This window comes from Seriola lalandi, unplaced genomic scaffold (assembly GCF_002814215.2).
Source record: "Seriola lalandi dorsalis isolate HSWRI2012SDOR001 ecotype SW California unplaced genomic scaffold, Sedor1 jcf7180002054899, whole genome shotgun sequence".
Taxonomy (NCBI): domain Eukaryota; kingdom Metazoa; phylum Chordata; class Actinopteri; order Carangiformes; family Carangidae; genus Seriola; species Seriola lalandi.
In genome coordinates, this window is record NW_019525451.1 from 683,242 (window position 1) to 706,326 (window position 23,085).

General features: G+C 41.9%; 2 protein-coding genes and 1 long non-coding RNA gene across 6 annotated transcripts in view; 1 reads left to right on the top strand and 2 right to left on the bottom strand.

The window, feature by feature from the left end:
- Positions 1–538: 538 nt before the first annotated feature.
- LOC111672416 (glucagon-1-like) lies at positions 539–3,347 on the bottom strand. Its single transcript, XM_023429822.2, has 6 exons — positions 3,270–3,347; positions 3,037–3,143; positions 2,228–2,377; positions 1,554–1,670; positions 982–1,125; positions 539–902 (listed from the first exon to the last, which is right to left on the bottom strand). Exons 2-6 carry the CDS (start codon positions 3,132–3,134, stop codon positions 878–880), a joined length of 534 nt encoding a protein of 177 aa, XP_023285590.1. The 5' UTR covers positions 3,135–3,143; positions 3,270–3,347; the 3' UTR covers positions 539–877.
- A 1,210-nt stretch (positions 3,348–4,557) lies between these two features.
- Positions 4,558–23,085, bottom strand: part of LOC111672415 (dipeptidyl peptidase 4-like) — a 21,523-nt gene continuing 2,995 nt past the window's right edge. For 2 of the 3 annotated variants that reach the window (XM_087180300.1, XM_087180301.1), the window contains exons 2-26: positions 22,013–22,100; positions 21,287–21,385; positions 18,058–18,149; positions 17,864–17,938; positions 17,727–17,779; positions 17,467–17,539; positions 17,169–17,289; positions 16,363–16,517; positions 15,978–16,075; positions 15,566–15,695; positions 8,131–8,169; positions 7,842–7,940; positions 7,672–7,742; positions 7,290–7,343; positions 7,092–7,204; positions 6,965–7,012; positions 6,774–6,872; positions 6,565–6,634; positions 6,280–6,474; positions 6,055–6,109; positions 5,820–5,919; positions 5,677–5,735; positions 5,489–5,561; positions 5,312–5,385; positions 4,558–5,201 (exon numbers count right to left, since the gene is read on the bottom strand). In XM_087180300.1, the coding sequence (XP_087036426.1) occupies positions 5,109–5,201; positions 5,312–5,385; positions 5,489–5,561; positions 5,677–5,735; positions 5,820–5,919; positions 6,055–6,109; positions 6,280–6,474; positions 6,565–6,634; positions 6,774–6,872; positions 6,965–7,012; positions 7,092–7,204; positions 7,290–7,343; positions 7,672–7,742; positions 7,842–7,940; positions 8,131–8,169; positions 15,566–15,695; positions 15,978–16,075; positions 16,363–16,517; positions 17,169–17,289; positions 17,467–17,539; positions 17,727–17,779; positions 17,864–17,938; positions 18,058–18,149; positions 21,287–21,385; positions 22,013–22,100 (2,226 nt within the window). In that variant the 3' untranslated portion in view covers positions 4,558–5,108. Of the gene's footprint in view, positions 5,202–5,311; positions 5,386–5,488; positions 5,562–5,676; positions 5,736–5,819; positions 5,920–6,054; positions 6,110–6,279; positions 6,475–6,564; positions 6,635–6,773; positions 6,873–6,964; positions 7,013–7,091; positions 7,205–7,289; positions 7,344–7,671; positions 7,743–7,841; positions 7,941–8,130; positions 8,170–15,565; positions 15,696–15,977; positions 16,076–16,362; positions 16,518–17,168; positions 17,290–17,466; positions 17,540–17,726; positions 17,780–17,863; positions 17,939–18,057; positions 18,150–21,286; positions 21,386–22,012; positions 22,101–22,189; positions 22,397–23,085 lie in introns of those variants that run through there. The other variant, XM_023429821.2, reaches the window with a different exon arrangement.
- On the top strand, positions 8,856–14,110 carry LOC111672418 (uncharacterized). Of its 2 annotated transcripts, XR_002762008.2 has the most exons (5): positions 8,856–8,942; positions 9,042–9,139; positions 12,927–13,227; positions 13,334–13,406; positions 13,589–14,110. It is a non-coding gene; the product is annotated as an uncharacterized LOC111672418 (long non-coding RNA). The 2 variants fall into 2 exon arrangements; XR_015438710.1 differs by having other exon boundaries at positions 12,927–13,406.

Genomic DNA, 23,085 nt, shown 5'->3' on the forward strand with positions numbered 1-23,085 from the left:
GATGGCACGAGATGTGGGAAACTAGAACATCCGAGATGACCGCTCAGAGAAGATGCGTTTACATTTTGAATGAATAATTGCAGCGTCACCCTGACTTCTTCTTGGTGTGGGATTTACCTGTGTTTTCTGTTGTTTACAGTGTGGAGCGACTTTCTACCTTTCTGGACTGGATTCACACACACATCCTTTATATGAGGTAAAAATACGTTAACATCCTGCATTCACAGTTTTCCTTCAGTAAAATTGGTTGTAAAATGGAGGGGTAGAAAAGTAACCAAGTATATTTACTGAAGTATATTTACAGCAAAGAGGCTCAAAAAACATGTAAATCTCCATATTTACACTTTGTCTGTGTTTTATTTGAAGTGTTGATCCATAAGAAGATATATTTGTGGTTTTAAGAACCAAAAAACCATCTCAGTGTAGTTTTACATCTCCTCTCTCAGGCGTCTCTCTGCAGCTCTAGTAACAACAGGTCTGTGAGCCAATCAGAAGAGAGGAGGCTCTGAGTTTGCAAATGAGACTGATGCCACAAACACGCAATGAAAATCTTTATTTTTGCAGAGCGGATTAATAATTTACAATGAAAACCAACTGCACTACATGTGTTTTTTTTCTACTTGCCTTCCTGAGATTTCACTTTTTGTGTTCTTGTTTTCATCTTAAAAATATAGAAAATAATTTAAATTTGTAGAAAAAATACGCCCTGGATTCGTCATCTTCTCTCCTGTGCACTATAAACACTTTGCGTCACATACAGCAATGAAGTAAAAAAAAAAAAAAAGAATTTAAATAGTGTTGATATTACAACATGCAAAGCAGTATGGCTTCCTGTTCCTCCTGTGTATGGCTTTGAGGGGCTTCCTTGAGGAGAGGCTCACTGGTCCGCTTGTCTTTTCTTACTGCAAAAGAAAGAAAAACCACAATCACACCGAGCCTGATGGGTAAAAACACACCTCAGGTCACGTGACTCGGCTTTACCTCTCCCCTGAAGGCTTGGAGGTCATGACCCAGAGTAAATATTCCTTCGCGGCCATGGAGTCAAGCACCTTGTTCACATCACTGGTGAAGCTTCCATCTACATGCCTCCTGCTGAGCGCTTCCCCCCACCTGTCCTGCTCAGATCTGAGTACGTACACAGGCACACAATATAAACTCTTGCCCATCAGAAGGGTCAGCAAGCCCCCACAGTGTGGAAACCCCGGCGCTCTCTGTGGTGATTGTGTCGCTGCCATGATTGTTTCTCTGCACGTTCGGTGTCAAAAAATCATCGTCTCACGGTGAAAGACATCAATCAACGCAGTGCGAGAAGTTCAGGTGATTTATTTTTGAGCACAGACACAAGAAAACATCAAGAAACAAAAGCAAAGAAAGGGGTGGAGAAAAAAAAAGGTGAATTGATTAGCTCGTTGATTAGCTCTTTCCCCTCTGACTCAACATCTCTCTGTCTCTCTCGTCACGGTGGAATCAGACACAGGCAGGAAGGCCATTAGGGTTTGGTACTGTAGGAGGAGGAGGAAGAGGAGGAGGAGGAAGAAGAAGGGATGGCCTACTCTCTTCTGATTTGTCCAGACTTGAGCTTGGCAACAAAGTCTTTGATTGCCTGGTCCTTGAGGTAGGAGCTCACGTCACTGGTGAAGGTCCCATCGGCGTGTCGCTTTTCTGCAGCGCTGGAAACACACGGTGACACACAGGTCAGGTCAAAGGTCACAGGTCATATTTTATCTTATTTAGAAATTCAGAAAAGCTTCTATGTTTTGAGTTTGAAGTAACGAGGTATCTCTGTTTAGTAGTGGTTGATACTTCTACCCCGTCAGATGTCGATGAGTAAAGAGAAGCTCAAACTATCCAACATTTACATTTCAATTAGAGAAAAGTAAAAACTTTAGTGACAGAACTTTTTCTTTTTGTTCATTTATCCTGACTCCTGGACTCAGCTCCACCTCCACGAGCTACCACAGTAAAGCTGCTTATGCACTGACAATAAACAATAATGTCATATATATATAAAATGATAGATCAGTCACACGGGACACTTTACAGCAGAATTAGTACTTTTAATTTATCTGTTTTTTTCTGATAATGCTTCTGTGCTTCTGTAGGATTTGTACTTAAGTAAAAACCACTGCTGTTGAGTTTATTCTAGCATCCTGAGCTTGAAATGAACTTATTGTTTAAATTGTTCACAGCTCACATCTGGTAAGATTGAGATTGATTCCACACTGACCCGCTCCTTTTGTTGTTCATCAGCCACCGGACAAAGTCCTTCGCCTTCCTGTCCTCCAGGTATTTGCTGTAGTCGTTTGAGAAAGTTCCCTCCGAGTGTCTCTTCATGCTCGACAGCTCCCTCGGCTCCTCGGCTAGTGTGTCGTCGAAACTGCAGCACAGGTTTGATCATGATAATCTTATTTATACTACAAACAGCTGCCATGTATTTCTTTCTGATGCACATTCACATTTATGAAGTTTTACTTGATCATTTCAGTTCATAGTGGTTTAACAGTTGCAGGTGTAATTGTGTGAAAGGTGTGAAGCTCAGTAATATTTGATGTTAATACATGAGGAAACACAGGAGAGATATACTGTATGTAGTTCTTTCCGTTTGCCTGAATTATTTGAAATATTCAGAGAAAACATTTCATTTTATTCACTATTTCTATTGCAAATAGAATCAAATCTGCAGCCACCAAAGAGACAAATCATGTCTAGTATGTTTATTTGGGGCGATGTAATGCTGCATCTCTATCTTCCAAATACATTTGCTTTATCATTTGTTTCTTTGCTACATTTTCTTCCAAAATGTTCTGTATTTTATGAATTTGATGATCCACGTTTACAGCGTCATCACACCTCAGGAAGAAACTAATGAGGATGTAAAATACATCATACACTGGTTTAGTCTTTTGTATTTTGTTTTGGATCAATGTGCCTTGAGTTAATTGCGATCTTGTCATTCTAAATATAATTTTTGTTCATACAGAGCGGCTAAAAGCAGCAGAACCTGTGAACCAGGCGAAGTAAAGATGTGATTCGTACCTGGAGCTGTCATCAACCTCGTGCAGAGGAACCTGCCAGCTGCTCTGGACAAAGCCGAGGACCAGGAGGATGCCAGCCAGGGAGTGGATGCTTTTCATGGTTAGAACCTGCGCCACAGAACAGCACACACACACACATATATGTATATAGCTCTAAAAGAAAAAGAAATAAGCAGCATTTTGGATCAGAAAGCTGAAGATTAGTGGGTTCAGCTTGAATAAACGACAGCTCACCGTTTCTTCTTCCTTTCCTCTGTGCAGGTAGTTCCTCTGCTTGTTGCTGGTGTCTGTATCTGACCCGTCTCTCCCGCTGTGGGGTCTTATATACTGTAAGAGGTGGAGGAGGACGGGTCTGCACAGGTGGACCGGTTTTTACCACTCTGCCAAATCCACCTGTTACTCTCAACCCATTAGACACGGCCTCCGGCACATTGGCCGAACGAACGACCAGAGCATTTGTTCAAATGAAAGGAAAGACGCCGTTCATGCGTGATGCCAGCTGGTACTTAGGTGTCAAGATCAAACAAGCGCTTTTCATCCTGTTAAACAGAAAGTAGGGGAGATGCTTTAATGTGCTACTGTGTCATCATGATGGGAAGTGATATGTGTGTTGCCACATCTGGGACATGAGTCAGTATTTGTGGATTCTTTCCGATCAAATTTAAAAGATGGGAAATATTGACCGTTTTGTGCATCAGTGGCAGTTATCTCCGTTTTACAAGGGCCATCGTCCGATACAGATTGACGCTCTATAAAAATAAATGTGCATGTACTGATGCTGCTATATGACTGTCGCATACAGTGCTGAAAGAGACTGAGATCATTAGTATAATGTCAATGCTGGACCCTCTCCTTATTGACAAAACATTTCTTTATCAACTAAATTTATTAAATAAAATCTCATCCCCGTCCAATGATCTCTCTGAGTTAGCCCCTCCCACTGCACTTCATTGTTTTGAAATCCATTTTCCTTTATTTGTGTGATGTATTTTCACACATGAACCTAAACTCACCTTCTCAAAGACGTGTTTGATAGAGTTGGTCCCAGGTTTTTCATCCACAACAAACAGGCTAAAGGCTAAAGTGTGACCTTATTAAATCAATGCTAGCAGCTGTGTGATGCTGTACTCTGTATGCTACGCTCTGATGTTAGCATGTTCACCAACATCATGGTAACATGCTAACACTTGCTAACTGCCACTGAACACAAAATACAGCAGATGGGAATATCATGAACCAAAGTATTAGGGAAAGTAAAATCTTGACCTGATGAAAAGTCAAGGGTTCGCCAAAGATGAGGGAACATGAATGATTTTGTCTTTGGTGGTCAAAGGTCAAGGTGACCTCACAAAGACTCAAGAGTCAATTTAGGCCCTATCTTTATTATATTATATCCTTATTATATCTTTATTACAGCCACTGCAGCCTGTTTGTAGGGAAATACCACGTCTCATATCCTTTCTACGCTGATGACACGCAGCTGTATAAAGTCAGGCAAAGCATGTGATATTTCAAACAAGAGTTTTTATTACTTAATTCTTTATTACTTTAGAAAAACAATCATTACAAAGAGTCAACAGTGCCATGATTTTAGTAAAACTGTGCTTACACCCTTTAATACAATACAAAACTCTTTTAATGGAGCACAATTTCACTTTTCAACTTGTGCAATATTTTATTCTTCAGGTCAGTTTTAATATCCAGACAAGCTTTTTACAGAAGCCCTGAGAAGCAATTGTTCAGTTTTTTAGTTTTGTTTTTTTTAAATCTGTGAAAACAACAACCCCCAAATTCTGAGTTTGTTTTGTGTTGTTTGCCTGTCAGGGCTTCCGTAGTTTTTTTCTGACAGAATATATGCAAGACAAAATGTCCCAGACACAGAATGACGTTATGACTTGGACCGCTTTGTACGTACATAGTTTATGCTCAAAATAAGAACTTTTAAAAACTGCATAAGACTGTTTCCTCGACATCTGGAACATTAATGATCAAACCTGAATTTACAATTAAAGTCTTTATCCCCCAAAAATGTTTTTATTCACATGAGACATTTAAATAGGATGTTGGTGGATTTCAGGCAAAGCACCTCTGCAGGAAGTGAGTCATGTGGGTGTAGACGTGCTGATAGGCCGAGTCCCCGAGCCCATGATCCTTGTCCGTGTACCACTGAGGGAAGAATGGCGTCCAAATCATTAAAAATGGACTGGATTCCTTTTTTATTTTCAAGTCACACAACGAAAACATATCTTGTTCTTGTTTTTTTTCAGATGACTCACCATAGCCTCAAAGTCCACCTGCTCGTCCACCAGAGCTTCTGAGATCTCAGCCGCCTGCTGGAAATGCACATTGTCTAAGAAAGAAGAAAAGAAAGGACACAACAACATTGTGGGTAAGTCACTTCATGGTATAAGTGTATTAAATATATATGTAGAAAAAACATCAGATAAACTCACCATCAGCTGTTCCATGGACCAGAAGATACTGCACTGAGTGGAAATTCTTGGCCCTGGCAGTTACTGTTGAGTTCTGCACACAGTCAGATGTGTGTTTATTAGTGACCACAGGCAAAGTCCGGTATAATAAGCAGCAGTGACCGTCAGATACGAGAGAGAGCAGCGTTATCACTGAGCGTCAAACTTACGGCGTAGAAGTCGGGATTCTCTGAAGGCTCCATCATGTAACGCTCGGTGTAGATGGAGTCTGGAACAAACAGACGGGGAAGTTGAAGCGAGCGGACTAGGTCTGCAAATGTTGTCGACATGAAGAACTTATATATTTATTTACCATAATATATCCATTTGGAAACTGGAGCCACCGCCATCCCACATTTGAAAACTCCACTTCCAGATCCCAAGACCATTGATGTTACGTATCCACCATAAGACTGTGGAAGATAAACGGCTCATTACTGAAGCTCATCTCTTTGTCTTAAGTAAAGTTCAAGCACAATGACAGCAAGGTGAAACATTAACTTCCTTTTAGAGCCATTTATTGCCCTCTGAACTATGAAACTACTCACCCAGCCCCAAATAGCAACTCTGTCTTTGTCAATGAAGCCCATTTTGATGAATTGTCTAAAAATCAAAACAAAACAGACAATTATTCAGACGAGGGCAGGAGATAACGAGGATCTAAAGTTGATCAGTGAAGGACTAGTGACGGTCGTCATCACTCAGCGACGTAAGATCCAGTTTTAACGAGCTTCTTTCCCGGGGGAAAAGGCTGAAGCTGTTTTTTCCCTTACTTGGCTGCTGTTATCTGATCTTCCACCTCAAAGGTTCCCAGACGTTTGTAGATCTCATGCATTAACTTGTCGCCCTGGAAACCGCTTCCTCTGCCATCAAAGCTGGCTACGATGATTTTCTCAGTGCTGGCCAGGTAGGTGGCCCAGCTCACCCTGTAGACGTAGTCAGCTTTCTGGCTGCAGGGACCCGCGTACCTGAAAGGTTGGGCAAACTCAGTATCAGTTCATAACCCCTTCACTTTTATAATTCTATTTTATTACTTTATTTTTGTGATCAATTCTTACACATCAATCAGCAGAGGGTACTTCTTAGACTCATCAAAGCCTGGAGGCAGAAACATCTGGTACCAGAGATCTGTCAGAAATACAAAGATCCATGAAGTTTACACCATGTATTCAACAGCACATAGATATTATGGTACTGGAAGTGCAGGATGAGAGTGTGAACTTTTCCTAGGAGGAGATTAATTGTTAATTGTATTGAATTCACTTACTGTAACCACCAATTTTGATGATGCCACGACGCATGGTGGGCATTTTGATGTCGGATATCAGGTCGCTAAAAGCCTTATTGTCCTCCAAAGCTTCCTTCTCTACAAATACAAAAACACAGAAGTGTCATTAGGATAAATGTTTTCTGCCCCTTTGATTTTATTTCAGATTTAATTCCACATTTGTAACTTGCCTGTATTATTCCTGTTATCCATGAGAGAATGGTAAGGAATGCCCGGACCTTTGCAAACAAATGACGTTAGTATTATTTTATCCACAGAGCGGTGAGGTGCGAGAACCGGAGGATAACGTGAACTCACCGCTGCAGCTCATGCGGTAGAAGGAGGCGTCGTGGCTGAAGTAAGCTGAGTTATAGTGACATCTTTCTCCATGTAATGAACAAGTCAGACAAGTGGTTCCTTGTTTGGTCCACCTGATACACAGTGAGTAGTCTCAGGAAATCGTTTTCAGTCAGAGATAATGCCAACAAATAAGCAAAAGTACAGGACAGCTCTTACCTGTAAACATTCCTTCCTCCTGGCCTGTTGCCGTCCTCGTTACTTGAATAGTATCTGTGGAAGAACGTGACATTTTCTCTGATTCTTCATCATAATCATTGGAAATAACAAAATGTACAGAAAGGTCAAATATGTGTGACTGAAATTAAGGAAAAAGTAAGTGTAAAATTATGAAAGTCTAAAATACTATATGTCAAATAAATCTATAATCTAACATATTTTCATTTATGATGCTATTTTATCCAGTGTAAATATCATAAATCTGCAATAAAGTACTGGAAAAGGCAGATAGATATTAGAGAGAATACACACACTAATGCATCATGCATGTCATTATTTCTGCAGGTGTATACAGCTGTTGTTCCAGATGATTCCAACTTACACACTATCTGCAGTGACTTTCACGATGTTAATGACTTCCCAGTCTCCAGTGGTGAGTTGTGTGGCTTTTCCCTGCGTGAAAGAGGCAGAACACAAGGTGTTAGAGTAAAGCAGGTAGGATATGTTCTGCTGAACTAGCCGATGTAATACCAAAGTGACCACGCCACCTACCCCTTCTACATGGTGGATGTGCTTGTAGCCTTTGGGGTCACTCATCAACAGGTAATAACTGTTCTTGTCTGCAGCGAAAACTGGTTCTGGTGGAGAGAACTGGCAAGAAGAAGAATATTCTAAGTGAGTGCAGGTAACTTGATTTTAAAGGAAAAGGCTCAGACAGACATGCTGCTGGAACAGGTGGAAACTGAGCATCTATTGGAGAATATTTTCAGCATCATTTGGTGCTGTAGACAGTATTTCTGGCAGCAGGATACTCTATGTGGAATTCAGTCAAAATACGTACCCGTCCAATCCAGCCTGTGGAACTGGTCAGCTCCAGATTCTGGAAGAAGACAGGCGATCAGTGTTAGCAAAACACCAGCGTCACACACACACAAAGAGCAGCGCTTTAGCTAACGTGAGAAATGTCCGAGTGGCAAGGAGACCACACAGGAACCGTGACACTGAGATGTTGCATGAAGCTTAGGCAACGAAGTTTTTAAAGTTTCTGCAACATATTCAAAGTAACGCACACAAACGGTGTAATAATTCACAGCATAGTGAGGCGAGAAAAGTCAAAATGTCAGAGTATAGTGAAGCATAAAAACGTCCTCGGCATCAAAATGAAGCTTAGTGAAAGTTCAGTCAGGAAGACGTTCTCATCATTCATGTCTTCACCCAGTTGTTCTCTCTCTCTCTCTCTCTCTCTCTGCTGTCATTATAGCACCATGAAGGATCTGAGAGCCACCTCCACCCCTTCTCCACCTCAACCATGGACGCCAGACCATCTCCAATCAAACCGTCTAAAGAGAGGTTTCCCTCATGAAGACATTCCCGTACTGGAGCTCATCATCATCATCACCACCAGTATCTAGACTCCAGGGGAGGATTCCTCTCCATGGAGATCCACTTCCTGCCAGAAACCATGTGATGTTTCATGTTGATATCTGTCCCTCAGACAGGCTGCAAACATGCATTTCTGTAATTTTACAGCTAACACCTGGCTGGAGTCCCGCCCCACTCATGCCGTGAAAACGACCCAGAGAAGCGACGGCCCTCGATTCAACTGTAGTTCACGCTTCTGCCCGGGAGTCGGAGGGGAGACTCTGACTCGAGGTTGCACCCTAACTTAACTTAGCCTTCTTATTTCATCTGTGCATCGTGTGATCACTGCCGCTCTTGTCTTAATTAAAACCTGACGTGTTCTGCTTTCAGATGTTCACCACGGCGTCTCGAGGAGGTCTGAGATCAGCAGCCGCAGACGGCAGTGACTTTCAGCGCCGGGAGCGGGTGGCGTCACACTACTGGACCAGGTAGGTGGCAGAGTGTGAAACACAATGAAGCTGTCAATGTGGGACTCAGGGGAGCTCAGTCTCCTTCAAGATGATATGGTATTTAGAAATACTCCAGTAACAGCATCTGGGTCTTGGCGAGTAATTCTGTAGATCACAGAGAGAGAGAGATGTTGGAGGTGATTTCTGCACCTAACCAATGTTAACGAGCTCAATAGGTGATAGAAGAACAGCGCAGATATCACCATCCGACATAATGATATGTGTACAACTGGCTTTCTGTGTGAACATCAGTTTGTCTGCGTTACAATGGTCCTTGATGTGAGGGAGAGTTCTTATCATTGGTGGTGAGGAAAGAGCGCTGGAGTCCAGGATTAGAGAGAGAGAGAGAGAAGGGCGATGTGTGAAGACACTGTCGGTTCATTAACTGTAAATCCATGATCCTTTGCTGTATTTGTCAGAGCGGTGTCTGAAGGGAGAAGAGAAAAGCCTAGAGCGACAACATGGTGTCAGTGTTGTCTTTACAGCCAGTTTAAGAGAAGGACACTTACTTCTGTGGAAATGCACTGACAGAGGAAGAGAGAGAGAGCGAGCACAATACTGCGTTCCAACTCATCTGTGTATCGTGTAGATCAGATTGGCCATTTCGGCATCAGCCATCAGTCCAGTTGTTTCCAGAAATCAATTTGAAAATAACAGAAACGTTGTGTGATGTGTCGTCAAGGCTGATAAACAACCGACAGATTACAGCTTGAACATGAGGACGGCGGGCGGAGACCTTTCAGTTGTAGGTGACCACGTTTTGACAGTTGTGTCAGTCTGAGGGTCACAACCTGTTAAAGGTATGAACCTGCAGTTTGAGTAAAAATAAATGCCGATGTTCGACCGGCTCGTGTCAGAACTTTAGTACTAATATAACTTTATACATATATATATGTGAGAGATGAGAGAGTTGGTCCTTGGATTGGATTGAAGGATTGAATTAAGTTTTAGTCGGGGTCGGAAAGAGTACCGGAAGTAACTGCACCAAGAGCGACCGGTTGTTCTAGTCTTTGCAGCCCACAGTATCTAAAATCTGGGCGACGGCCTCGGTTGTATGAATTGTTTGCGGATTGTTTCCCCTGTTCTTGTGAACGCGATATTTGGCACAAACATGGACTTTGATTAAAAGATAAAGAGGAAGTGAAGGTCAGAGGTGAAGCAGATGAACGGGCCTGTGCAACACGCTGACAGACAGACAGACAGACAGACAGACAGACAGACAGACAGAGCAAAATGTTTATGTGCCTTTATTGTGATTTGGTAACGACTTGATGAAAACTGACGGTGAGACTGCGGCGTGTGTGTGTGTGTGCGTTATAAAAAGCCTCAGTCCTCAGGGAGGACAACGAGGAGTTACTTTGTCGATTAGTGTTATTGATCTCGTATCGGAAGCCAGGACTTGTTGATTTGATGTAAATAAAGAAGCTTGTTTGTGGGAGAAGGTCCTTTGTCTCTGTTTCCTGTCAGTCTGATTGTTTGATGGTGGGAAGATGAACAAAGTGTCAATAGAGGTCTGTAACTCTGCACGTCCTCACAATGAACTTCTTTAACGCTTTGTGACCGGTGTGAGGTGAACTGTGGGATGAGTGGGTGTTGGGGGGGGGGGGGTGTGGAAATGTTTGTTGTGCATTTCATGTATGTCAATGTGTGTGATCACGCATGAGACTGCAGTTGGTAGGAAGTGACAGATGGGACGTGGGGAGAGAGAGAGAGAGAGAGAGAGAAGTGTTGCTGAGGATGAGAGAGCGAGCTCCCGATAGGTCTGCAGGTGGGACCGAAGGAGGTCGCCGGGCCCTCGACAACGGTTCACTGCTGGAGGTGGATTGTGGGGGAAAGAAAATGTCACATGTTTATTGAGAGAGCTGTGTTGTGTGGTACTTTTAGGTGTGAACAGAGTTTTGAGTTGTTTGCTTGTGTGTTGTTTAGATGAGTCTGTGGCTTTAGTTTAGCAGATTGTCTCTTTTTGTGTCGGTGTGTCTGGGACCAGCGGATGAAGGTGTTGTGTGTTTTTTAGTCAAGAGTTTGTTGTTTATGGCTGTTGTGTTGCTGCTGTGGGCGGATGTACATTGTAATGTGATACTGATGAATTCATTTTTCTGCCTTGATTGTGACGAGTCTCTTGTAGTTTGTTTTCCTGGTGGCGTAGCAATGTGTTTGTGTCTTTACTCAGAACAGAGTCATTTTACAGGGAGGGACTAACTAAACTTTTCTGTTTAGTGCAAAGGAATAGTTGTTGCTGGAAAGTGTTTTGACGTGTGTGTGAGCTGATGTTTGAGTAGCTTGTTTTCAGAGTGATTTGTGTGTTGTCAGCTGGGAGAGTGTCCTCTGTCAAGGTTTCTGACACATTTAGTTATATCTTGTTGTTTCGATTCCCGTAGTCTCTTGTGGGGAGTAAAACACGATGAGCAATTGTACTTCCAATGTGTTGAGGAAAAGTCAGTGTGAGGTTCTTCACATTTGGATGTGCAGCCGTGATAAACAGGATTCTCTGTTGTGACCGTGTCCTGAGGAAAGCAGAGTGTTTTGGCTTTTTTACTGCATGTGCTGTTTAAATCTTTTGTAGCACAGGTGTTGGTTTTCCTGGGAAATGATTTACTTTTAGGCTTTGCTTCAAGAGAGTTTGGGGGGGTGGTGGTGTCATCTGGGACTCTGAGCTTTGAGCAGAGTTCTCAGCTTGTAGTTTTCTGCATGGTTTTGTCCTCGCTCTAGGCTTCTCTCGCTTCTAGCAACGTGTGAAATGATCATGACCTCTTAGTCCTGTGGGGGGGGGGGTCACCTGTCTTCTCCTGTGTTTGAACTTGGAGAAGAGACTCGGTTGTAGTTTGTGACTCTTATCTAGAGAAGGACAGAGGAAGGATGTGTGTGTGTTTGTTCATGCATGGTACAGAGAGGCCAGGATCCACACGTTAGTGATAATCAGTCCTTTTGCTGTCACAAACTGGAGATTTTGCCTATGTTCTCCAGTTTCTTGGCGTCCCTCGGTCGACCCTCCGGAGCCGACCCTTTATTCCTCGGTCCGGTTCTGTGTCTGTCTGACTTGCTGGAAACATGGACCGTTTGAGGGAGAACGTCCTTTGTGTCTGTTTCCTGTCAATTTGCTCGTTCGATGGTGGGAAGATTAAGTGTCACTCTCCGGTCTGTTACTCTGCATGTTCTTACAATGAACTTCTTTAATGGTTTATGACCGGTGTGAGGTGAACTCTGGGATGAGTGTGTGGAGAGAAGTGTTGCTGAGGATGTGAGAGCGAGCTCCTGATAGGTCTGCAGGAGGTCGCCGGGCCCTCGACAAGGGTTCATTGCAGGAAGTTGGGGAAAGAAAATGTAACATGTTTATTGAGAGACTGTGTTGTGTGGTACTTTTATGTGTGAACAGTTTCATGCAGAGTTTTGAATTGTGTTTTCAGTAACAGGAGTCCATTACTGCTCTGTGTATTTGTCAGTCAGCAGTTAGTTAATTACAGATTGTCTCTGTTTCTGTCGGTGTGTCTGGGACCGGCAGATGAAGTTGTTGTGTGTGTTTTTGTAGGAGTTAAGAGTTTGTTGTTTATGGCTATGGGTGTGTGGGCAGATTATGACGCCTGCCTTGATTGTGATGATAGTTTGTTTTCCTGGTGGAAAGGTGGATGTGTTTGTGGAGAGCAAAGGCTTTTGTTGCAGTGTCCAAGATGAGCTCCAATGATTGTTTGATGTCTTTACTCAGAACAGAGTCATTTTAGAGGGAGTGAGCGATTAATTAATTGTGTTTTGTACTTTTGTGTGTTGTCAGCTGGGAGAGAGAAGAGGAGGAGGCGGATCCAATCAAGAGTCAACGAGGTGCAGCCGTGCGGAGGCTCGGCCGCTGCGACGCGATTGGCCGTTGACAGGTGTGAGCGATCAGCAGTGCGGTACTTGAGCAGTATCGCACCGCTGAAGCGTCAGCCAGCGTCAGCCCGCGTGCAACCCGTGTGTGAAGACCTCCGTGTGTGAAGACCGACGTGGGTAAAGACCTGCGACTCTACCTGCGCGACTCAACCGAGCAGAGGAAACCGACAGAGGCCAGGAGGGTAACGTCGACCCGCGCATCACCGGTAAGTTGCTTTTCTGCACTTTTCCCTCATTGTCTCACTCTCTCTCTCTGCCGCGTGCTTCGTTGCTCACAGCTGTGTAAGATGTCTTTCCCTTCTTCACACAAAGGCAGTTCACCGAGAAGACTCGGCTAAACAGAACCGGAGGAACTCTAAGTGTGACCGGGTTGGAGGCACCGACGGTAAGTTGCTTCTCTCTCGTTGCTCTCAGCCGTGTAGGATGAACATGGGTGAACTTGTTGGGGAAAGATTGTTGAAGTGGCTATAAAATATTAAACTGTATAGAGATGTCATAGTATTTTCAGGCCAGAAAAGTGAAACAAACTACATAGTTTATTAAAATGACATGTGACAACCCTTTCAGGTGCTGGATGCAGAGCCTGACGCGCCACACCTGAGCCACGTGTGCTACATGACGTCTTCCTCATGGCTCCCGTGCACCTCACAGACCTGATGGCGGTTGTTGCTGCTGTTGTAGTATTTCAGACTATTAAAGTTAAAACTGTTTAATGATTTATGCTAGTGGATATTTAGGTGCTAAGGGCGAGGGGGTCGTTTAAACTATTTACAACCACTGATACAGATCACCCTATGGGCATGGTAATTTATATATTAACTGTTTTCTTTCTTTTTCTGTCCTTTTTGCATGCTGAGCTTCAGGTGACATTTAAGGTCAGAGTCAGACAGGAAGGAGGAAGCCAGCAGAGCCAATCGGAAGACGACAAAACGCCTGTGCACATTTCTTTGTTTGTACTTGTATAAATACACTGGATCAGACTGTGGACTGACCAACACTTGTTATTGGTTAGGAAAAGGCACATCTGAGCCAGGATTCTGTAATTGTTCATTGCTTGCTGAAAAGATTCACTAAACAATTTGAACTCAATTCTTTGGTCTTTTGAGTATTTTGAACACTGCACTCACCCTTTTTCTCTAAACAGCAAAAGCTCCTTCACTGCCTTTCTTTAGCTTATTGTATTTCAGTTACTTGTCGCTTTCCATTTCTTAAAGAAATCTTTTGAACGCCCAGCCACTGAGTCAGTCTGTGAAACAGACATTTATTTATTTAGTTAGTTAGTTAGTTAGTTAGTTAGTTAGTTAGTTAGTTAGTTAGTTAGTAAGTAAGTAAGTAAGTAAGTAAGTAAGTAAGTAAGTAAGTAAGTAAGTAAGTAAGTAAGTAAGTAAGTAAGTCATTAAAAGCCATAGTATAGTTTGGTTCAAAGTATATTCATATTGATCTTACTACACACTGAGGCAAGTCTTAAAAAGACACCTGCATATATTAAGGCCAAACCATCAATTTAAGTCCAACAGCTCAAAGTGCTGAAAGCAACTCCCAATGCCAGTGGTGGAATTATTCACGACCACAAGGCGGCAATTTCAAACACTGTGGTTCAGATCAGCTCATTACCAAGTTTGAGACAGTGTGAAGGTTTAAAAGCTCTAGGTTTGCCCAGTAACATCTGCTCTTCACTTCAGTGTCCTGCATGTGAGCAAGACTGACACGTTTCAAAGCTCCTGAAAAAAGCCCAAACTTGGATCTTGAGCTGAGGTTCAGACTGTGACAAACTTCATGTGTTTTGCCTTTTCCTACATTTCCTACCAATGACATCACCAGTTAAGATGTTTCAAAGTCAACACACAAGCTTCAGCATGTGGCACTAAATGAGCTACCTGTCAATCATCTGCTTGTTTTCCCCACTTCAGACTAACGACTCATTGACTGTTACTTTGACACGACCTCCAGGTGAATGAGGCATTTCTTTAGTGATATATCATTTAAATCAAGTTACCCAAATGTTTGTAGCGTGTTCTCCCGTCCACGCTACCTCCAGGCCCAGGTGAAAGGTCAGACTGTCAAACAGGAAGTGGGTGAATCCAATTTGACTTGATTTATACAACCTGGGTCGTACTAAGTGGGGCACAGAACAGAGGGGTGTTTGGCTGCTGCCCAAAACACCAGTTGTACAGGTTGTATGTTGAAATCTCTTTTTTTAATAAGACTTACAAGTCTTGACAAAGATGCTTCTTTGACCCAGTGGCTTAAAGAGTTAGACTTTACAGACTCGGAGGTTGCCAGTTCAAATTTTATCTCATCTTACTAGTTTCCAGGACCAACACACAGACGCTCTTCAGTGTATTAAACATCAAAAAAAGCCCTCATTTAGTAAGTTACTGGTGCAGTATTTGACTTTTATTTTAAGGAGGTGTTGACAGGATGGTAACATGTCTACATAGGCAGGCGCACACACACATACACACTAAATGAACTTGCACCATGTGACTGAGACCCTAATGTCTCCTGTGATATATTGTTTGTTGGTTGATGACATGTTTTTACCTCGACAGGATCCCACCTGGATCCACTCAAGCTGTAGATCTGAAGGATGAGGTGGTTTTGAACTCTCTTCAGCCACTGGACAGCAATACGGGTGTCTGTCACCCAAGTGACGGTGGCCAAGTAGTGCTCACTGAGGGCAAGAAAGAAAAGACAGATCAGTCCCCTTATCCTTTAGCTGCTGTTCTCACACATCACATGACCACAGTGTATTCATTAAGCCGTCTGGGAACATATCAGCAAGGACAGCGCTATGTATGAGAACGCAGCTGCAGACTGTCCCGTCACAACTGCAGCAGAATAAAACTCCCTTGTTTATGCAGCTTAATCACAGTCATTTCCACCACATGACACTGTTTATCTCTCACTTACTTTCTTGTTTAATAAATCCACATAATAAAAGCTGTTACGTTACCTTGTGCTGAATGAGGCTGGAACAAGGACCTCGGTGATTTCTGTCACGTTGTCAGTGTTCACAACAAACAGTTTCACAACCGGGTTGGGAGTACCTGGCTGCACCAGACAACAACGTCAAACACACCAGAAGATAATAATAATAATAATAATAATAATAATAATAATAATAATAATAATAATAACAAGTCTGAACCCAGAGCACGTGGGCCATCGGTATAAACAACACAATGATCCCAGAACAAGCTCGTTAGAGTGAAACAAGCTGTGTGTGTGTGTGTGTGTGTGTGTGTGTGTGTGTGTGTGTGTGTGTGTGTGTGTGTGTGTGTGTGTGTGTGTGTGTGTGTGTGTGTGTGTGTGTGTGTGTGTGTGTTTTGATGTCTCACCTTTGGATATGCGATGGAAACAGTGCTGGGGTACTGCTTCTCGCCGTACCAGGTGTACTCTATGTTGTGGACCTCCGTGTCGTTGAACTCAGCGTAAGCCACATGCTTCCCTCCAGGCGACCACCACAGGCCCTGATTGGTTGAGAACATCTCCTCTGGAGGGGGAGAGTGTGAAGCTGATTTAGTTTATTAGAAAATAAATAAATAAATAAATAAATAAATAAATAAATAAATAAATAAATAAATAAAACATGCATGTGCTCATGATTGTGGTTAGTTTGCAGCTGGAGATCTCCATCTCTCTAACAACAAAAGCTTTTTCACAGTGAAATTCTGGAGAAACGACGACGACGACGACGACGACGACGACGACGACGACGACGACGACGACATCACAAAAGCATCGCTAAGATTTCTCACCTGGCTCACACTTTGTTTGCTTCAACAACACTGATGCAAATGTCACTATTTTGTAGTTGCTTCCCTTGAATGTTTGTACTTCCTGCCTCTGTCCCGTTTGCCTCACCTGTGTTCAATCACCCTCTCCTCCCAGGTGTGTGCACTCACACACACTCTCTCTCTGTCTCTCTCTCTCTCTCTCTCTGTCTCTCTCTCTCTCTCTCTGTCTCTGTCTGTCTGTCTGTCTGTCTGTCTGTCTGTCTGTCTGTCTGTCTGTCTGTCTGAGCTCTGCAGAGCTTTCTCCCGGTCACCCTCTGGAGAGACCCAGTCTTCGCCATCAGCCTCCAGAACCAGAACTAACCCTAAAAAATTAATGACACCCTCATAGTTTCACACGTGCCGCTCACCCTCATACACCCAGTCTGGGATCCCATTTAAAAGCCAGTTGTCCTCTCCGTTGAACGTCACCTGCTGTCGTGCAGACCCGGGGCTCGTCTTTATGTACACATTATTCCCCCAAACAAAGGCCTGGAAATGCAAACACACACACACACACACACACACACACACACACACACACACACACACACACACACACACAAGTTCAGAAAGGCTTTGTGTCCTGAAGCCTCGTCTATCACCCGCTTCAAAGCAGAAAATGTCACTCAGAGTTATGTGCACACACAAGCTTGTCCACAGCCTCACCAGTTTGTGTCCTTGGGGGGCCCAGGCGAAGTACTGGACTTCATCAGGAATGTCAGAGGGCGTGAAAAATGTCCTGCAAACAAATTGAAGAAAAGACGTCAGGGATTTGCACTTCACTTCTTCAGCTGCAACCAGCTCCAAAACATCTTATTTTGAAAGGGATATAGTGAAATAGGCAGATAATGTTTAACTGTGCATCAACTTTTTATGAGAGTAGAGAAAGAAAATAAAGACATTAAGATTCATTGTTGGGAACTTACTCTAACAACCGGTCATACAGTGAATATGAAGCTGTAAACGAATGTCTCCACAGCTAACGGGGCAAAAACAAAACAAGCCATCACTCAGCAGCTTTAAAACTTTCATCAGATCAACGTGAATAAAAGGCCGAACGTACCTTGGAGTGGTTGCTCATGAACGCAACATATTTGTGGTCTGCAGACAGCTGGTAGTCGTACGCGTTCTTCTCGTTCTGTGTCGGAGGACAAGCACAAACTTTTCACATGGAGTTTTCATGCTGTTGTCATGTGGTTTATAATGTTTACACAGAAGAAACACAGATGTGGATGGGTGGGGGGGGACCGGACCTACAAACTTGTCTTTGCTCAAGAACTCCTCGGACTTTCCTGTGAGCACGTCGTGGAGGTAGACGGAGCCTTCAGACTTACGGAGATACTCATTATCTGTAGTGGATGATCAGCAAAGGGAAATGCAGAGCAGTGACTGCTTTGTTGTGACATCACAAAGTTAAGGCTGTGTGCATTTCTCTGTGGACTGAGGCTCTGATACTTTCACAGCTAGACCTGATCTATAATCACACTACACATGGACACAGACCTTTACACTGGATCAAACCACTGTGACTGTTTGTGAGTGGTCAACGCCACCATCCATTCACACGTCACAAGGAGAGAACTGAACCTTGCCAAAAAAAGTCATATTATAGTAGGGCATAAAAATGTCAAAAAACGTCACAGTATACTAAGGCATAAAATGCCAAAAAAAGTCATATTATAGTAGAGCATAAAAATGACAAAAAACGTCATAGTATACTAAGGCATAAAAATGGCAAAAAACGTCACAGTATAGTAAGGCATAAAAATGACAAAAAACGTCATAGTATTGTAGAGCATAAAAATGGCAAAAAACGTCATAGTATAATAAGGCATAAAAATGGCAAAAAACGTCATAGTATTGTATGGCCTAAAATTTCAAAAAACGTCATAGTATACTAAGGCATAAAATGCCAAAAAACGTCATAGTATAATAAGGCATAAAAATGGCAAAAAACATCATAGTATAATAAGGCATAAAAATGGCAAAAAACATCATAGTATACTAAGGCGTAAAAATGACAAAAAACGTCATAGTATTGTAGAGCATAAAAATGCCAAACGTCATAGTATAATAAGGCATAAAAATGCCAAAAAACGTCACAGTATAGTAAGGCATAAAATTTCAAAAAAACATCATAGTATACTAAGGCATAAAATGGCAAAAAACGTCACAGTATAGTAAGGCATAAAATGGCAAAAAACGTCACAGTATAGTAAGGCATAAAATGCCAAAAAACGTCATAGTATTGTAGGGCATAAAAATGCCAAAAAACGTCACAGTATAGTAAGGCATAAAATGGCAAAAAACGTCACAGTATACTAAGGCATAAAAATGCCAAAAAACGTCACAGTATAATAAGGCATAAAAATGGCAAAAAACGTCACAGTATACTAAGGCATAAAAATGCCAAAAAACATCATAGTATACTAAGGCATAAAAATGACAAAAAACGTCATAGTATTGTAGAGCATAAAAATGGCAAAAAACGTCACAGTATACTAAGGCATAAAAATGGCAAAAAACGTCATAGTATACTAAGGCATAAAATGGCAAAAAACGTCACAGTATACTAAGGCATAAAATGGCAAAAAACGTCATAGTATACTAAGGCATAAAATGGCAAAAAACGTCATAGTATAATAAGGCATAAAAATGACAAAAAACGACATAGTATAATAAGGCATAAAAATGACAAAAAACGTCATAGTATACTAAGGCATAAAATGGCAAAAAACGTCATAGTATACTAAGGCATAAAAATGACAAAAAACGTCATAGTATTGTAGAGCATAAAAATGGCAAAAAACGACATAGTATACTAAGGCATAAAAATGGCAAAAAACGTCACAGTATACTAAGGCATAAAATGCCAAAAAAAGTCATATTATAGTAGAGCATAAAAATGACAAAAAACGTCATAGTATTGTATGGCCTAAAATTTCAAAAAACGTCACAGTATACTAAGGCATAAAAATGACAAAAAACGACATAGTATAATAAGGCATAAAAATGACAAAAAACGTCACAGTATACTAAGGCATAAAATGGCAAAAAACGTCATAGTATACTAAGGCATAAAATGGCAAAAAACGTCACAGTATACTAAGGCATAAAATGGCAAAAAACGTCATAGTATACTAAGGCATAAAAATGGCAAAAAACGTCATAGTATTGTAGAGCATAAAATGGCAAAAAACGTCATAGTATACTAAGGCATAAAAATGCCAAAAAACGTCATAGTATTGTAGAGCATAAAATGGCAAAAAACGTCATAGTATTGTATGGCCTAAAATTTCAAAAAACGTCATAGTATAATAAGGCATAAAATGGCAAAAAACGTCATAGTATTGTATGGCCTAAAATTTCAAAAAACGTCATAGTATAATAAGGCATAAAAATGCCAAAAAACGTCATAGTATAATAAGGCATAAAAATGCCAAAAAACGTCATAGTATAATAAGGCATAAAAATGACAAAAAACGTCACAGTATTGTAGAGCATAAAAATGGCAAAAAACGTCACCGTATAATAAGGCATAAAAATGCCAAAAAAAGTCATATTATAGTAGAGCATAAAATGCCAAAAAACGTCATAGTATTGTAGAGCATAAAAATGGCAAAAAACGTCATAGTATAGTAAGGCATAAAATGCCAAAAAAAGTCATATTATAGTAGAGCATAAAAATGACAAAAAACGTCATAGTATTGTATGGCCTAAAATTTAAAAAAAGTCATATTATAGTAGAGCATAAAAATGGCAAAAAACGTCATAGTATAGTAAGGCAAAATTTCCCTGGAATTTTCTAGTATATTAATTCTTATGCAAATGTGGTGATATATCTTTACATATAACAACCTCAAAGTCCACAGAGGCAGCGCTGTTGTTAAACTGCCTGATAAAATATGGATTTATGATGTACCCAGCTTCCCCTTCAGGCACACTGGCAGCAACGAGTAATATATTAGATTATAAAAGTGAGACCGAATTTGTATCTTCCAAAATGAATTATATTCCAAACATTAAAGCCAGCGGTTAATCACCAAAGGGCTTTTACTAATTATCCATTAACTAATCATCAAATAAAAACACATAGTGGCTTGATCGTGTCTTAAAGCAGCAGGGATTCATTATACATCATGAGTCTAGATTTACTTAACCATGTCTCCCTCTTATCACGATGGTAAAGCAGTTAAATATTGTTGCATCAACACATGCACGTACAGGACACTGGAATGAGGGGATTAATCCAAGTCAATCAGTAACCACAACAAAGCCCAGTGTCGCAGTTGATAGATAATAAAGCCTCAGTGACGCATTTACGGTTCAGACACTAGTACACACACACACATGGCTGCAATACATGTCATCACACTCCACCCTCCTATCACTCCTCTTTACAGGTTTAAATATCTGTGATGATGATGATGATGATGATGATGATGATGATGATGATGATGATGATGATGATGAAGCGCCTCCTCACCTGAGATCCACATCAGGCTGTAGGACTTTGGTTTCAGGGAACTGTTGAAGACGTCCTCCAGGGTGAAAGCTCTGTGGTTCTTGTTCCCCCCCTGCTCGTCTGGAAACACGTGTTGGAGAGGAAGTTAGAAGCTGGCAGGGACTCAGAGGTCATAGGTCACAGATATCATATCATATCATATCCACGCATCATTATAAAAGAAGAGAGGTGCAGTAAAGGCTGGAACAGATAATGACAGCTGGATTACATCTTGTTTGGGAGCAATAATAATAATCATCACAGTGTGTTTGAGGCTATTTAAAGCCACATGAGTGTGTGTCAGAAAAAAACTATATATATATATGTCATATGTTTATATGTGATTTTGTATGATCTTTTATATTTACATATATAATATCAACATGTGTTGACAGGCTTTGGGATGGATACACTTATATTTATGTAACATGTCTTCCATATAAACACACAAGTCAACATATGAAATAGATCCATGTGTAACTTTACATACATAGGCTAAATATAGATATGCATATGTAGATATATTACATCACAGCTGGACTGGTTCACTGTGGTGGCTTGTAACAACTAATTACTCAAAACCGGATCGCGCATAATGACGCGTGCGTAATGTACATGACTTTCTGTCGGAAGTGTGTGACGGTGCGTCGGACCAGAGCGGATGAGTTTAATGTCAACACGTGGATCGTTTAAAAGCGAAAGACTCACCTTTCAGGTATATGGCCGTGGGCACCGCGATCAAAATGACGACGACCGCCACTCCAAAAACTCCGAGGAGCACCTTCCCGACGGAAACCTGAACACACACACAACAGTCACAAGCCGCTGCACAAAAGCTCCAACACAACAGCGACATGTGAGACATTTACAAAAGCACCAACCAACCATTGTTTTTCCTTTCTCTGTTTGTCTGATGCAGTTCACCGCGGCTCCGTGGATCCGCTCCGCTCCGCTGCGCGCACGGACAACTCTAAACTTCAGTCCGGCTGCGCGGTTAAATATTATCTCCAGTGAAGTTTCAAAGGTGGGACAATAAAAGCTCAGCGCAGTAAAAGTTCATCAACTTTTCACGGTGCTCCGGTGTTTTGAGGAAGTGAACAGGCTGCTGCTGCCCCCCCCCCCCCCCCCCCACACACACACCCGTTATTCAAAACTATCATTCATCCATGTTCGAGGCGCTGCCACTGTGTGCACGTGCACATGTGCATTAAGTGTTGGTATTCAAGGCTGCAACACAAAAAACAGTCCCCATATGCAAATGTAATACATGTATATATATATTGAATTTCCACATATATGCACATACAGTTACAGCATGATGAGTCCACCCCCCCCCTCCCAACGTACAGAAATGTTTTTCCTACATGATCAAAGGCTTCACGAGAAGCTGACAGCAATGAAATGTATTAAACATAATGATATAACAACAGAGAGAGATCTGTCATCAATATCTGGGCTGCAAAGATGATCACATCCTTGTAATATTTCACTACTTAGTAATTTTAACAACCACACTGACCATCAAGTTGACAACATGTTGTCCCGTGGATCCTGCTCCACCCCTGGGGGGTGACCTCCTCGAGAGCCTTGATGTTTTTTTTTTTTTTGGGGGGGGGGGGGGGGGGGCACTTGTCTCCTCACAGCTGTTCAGTAGTGGTTGAGGTCTGGTGACATACTTGGCCACCGCACTTCAGTGCTGGAGCCATGCACTTCTCCTCCTGCAGCCCTGTGTACATCTCAGATGCCATCAGATCCAACTAGATTGACTTCTAGACCCCCCC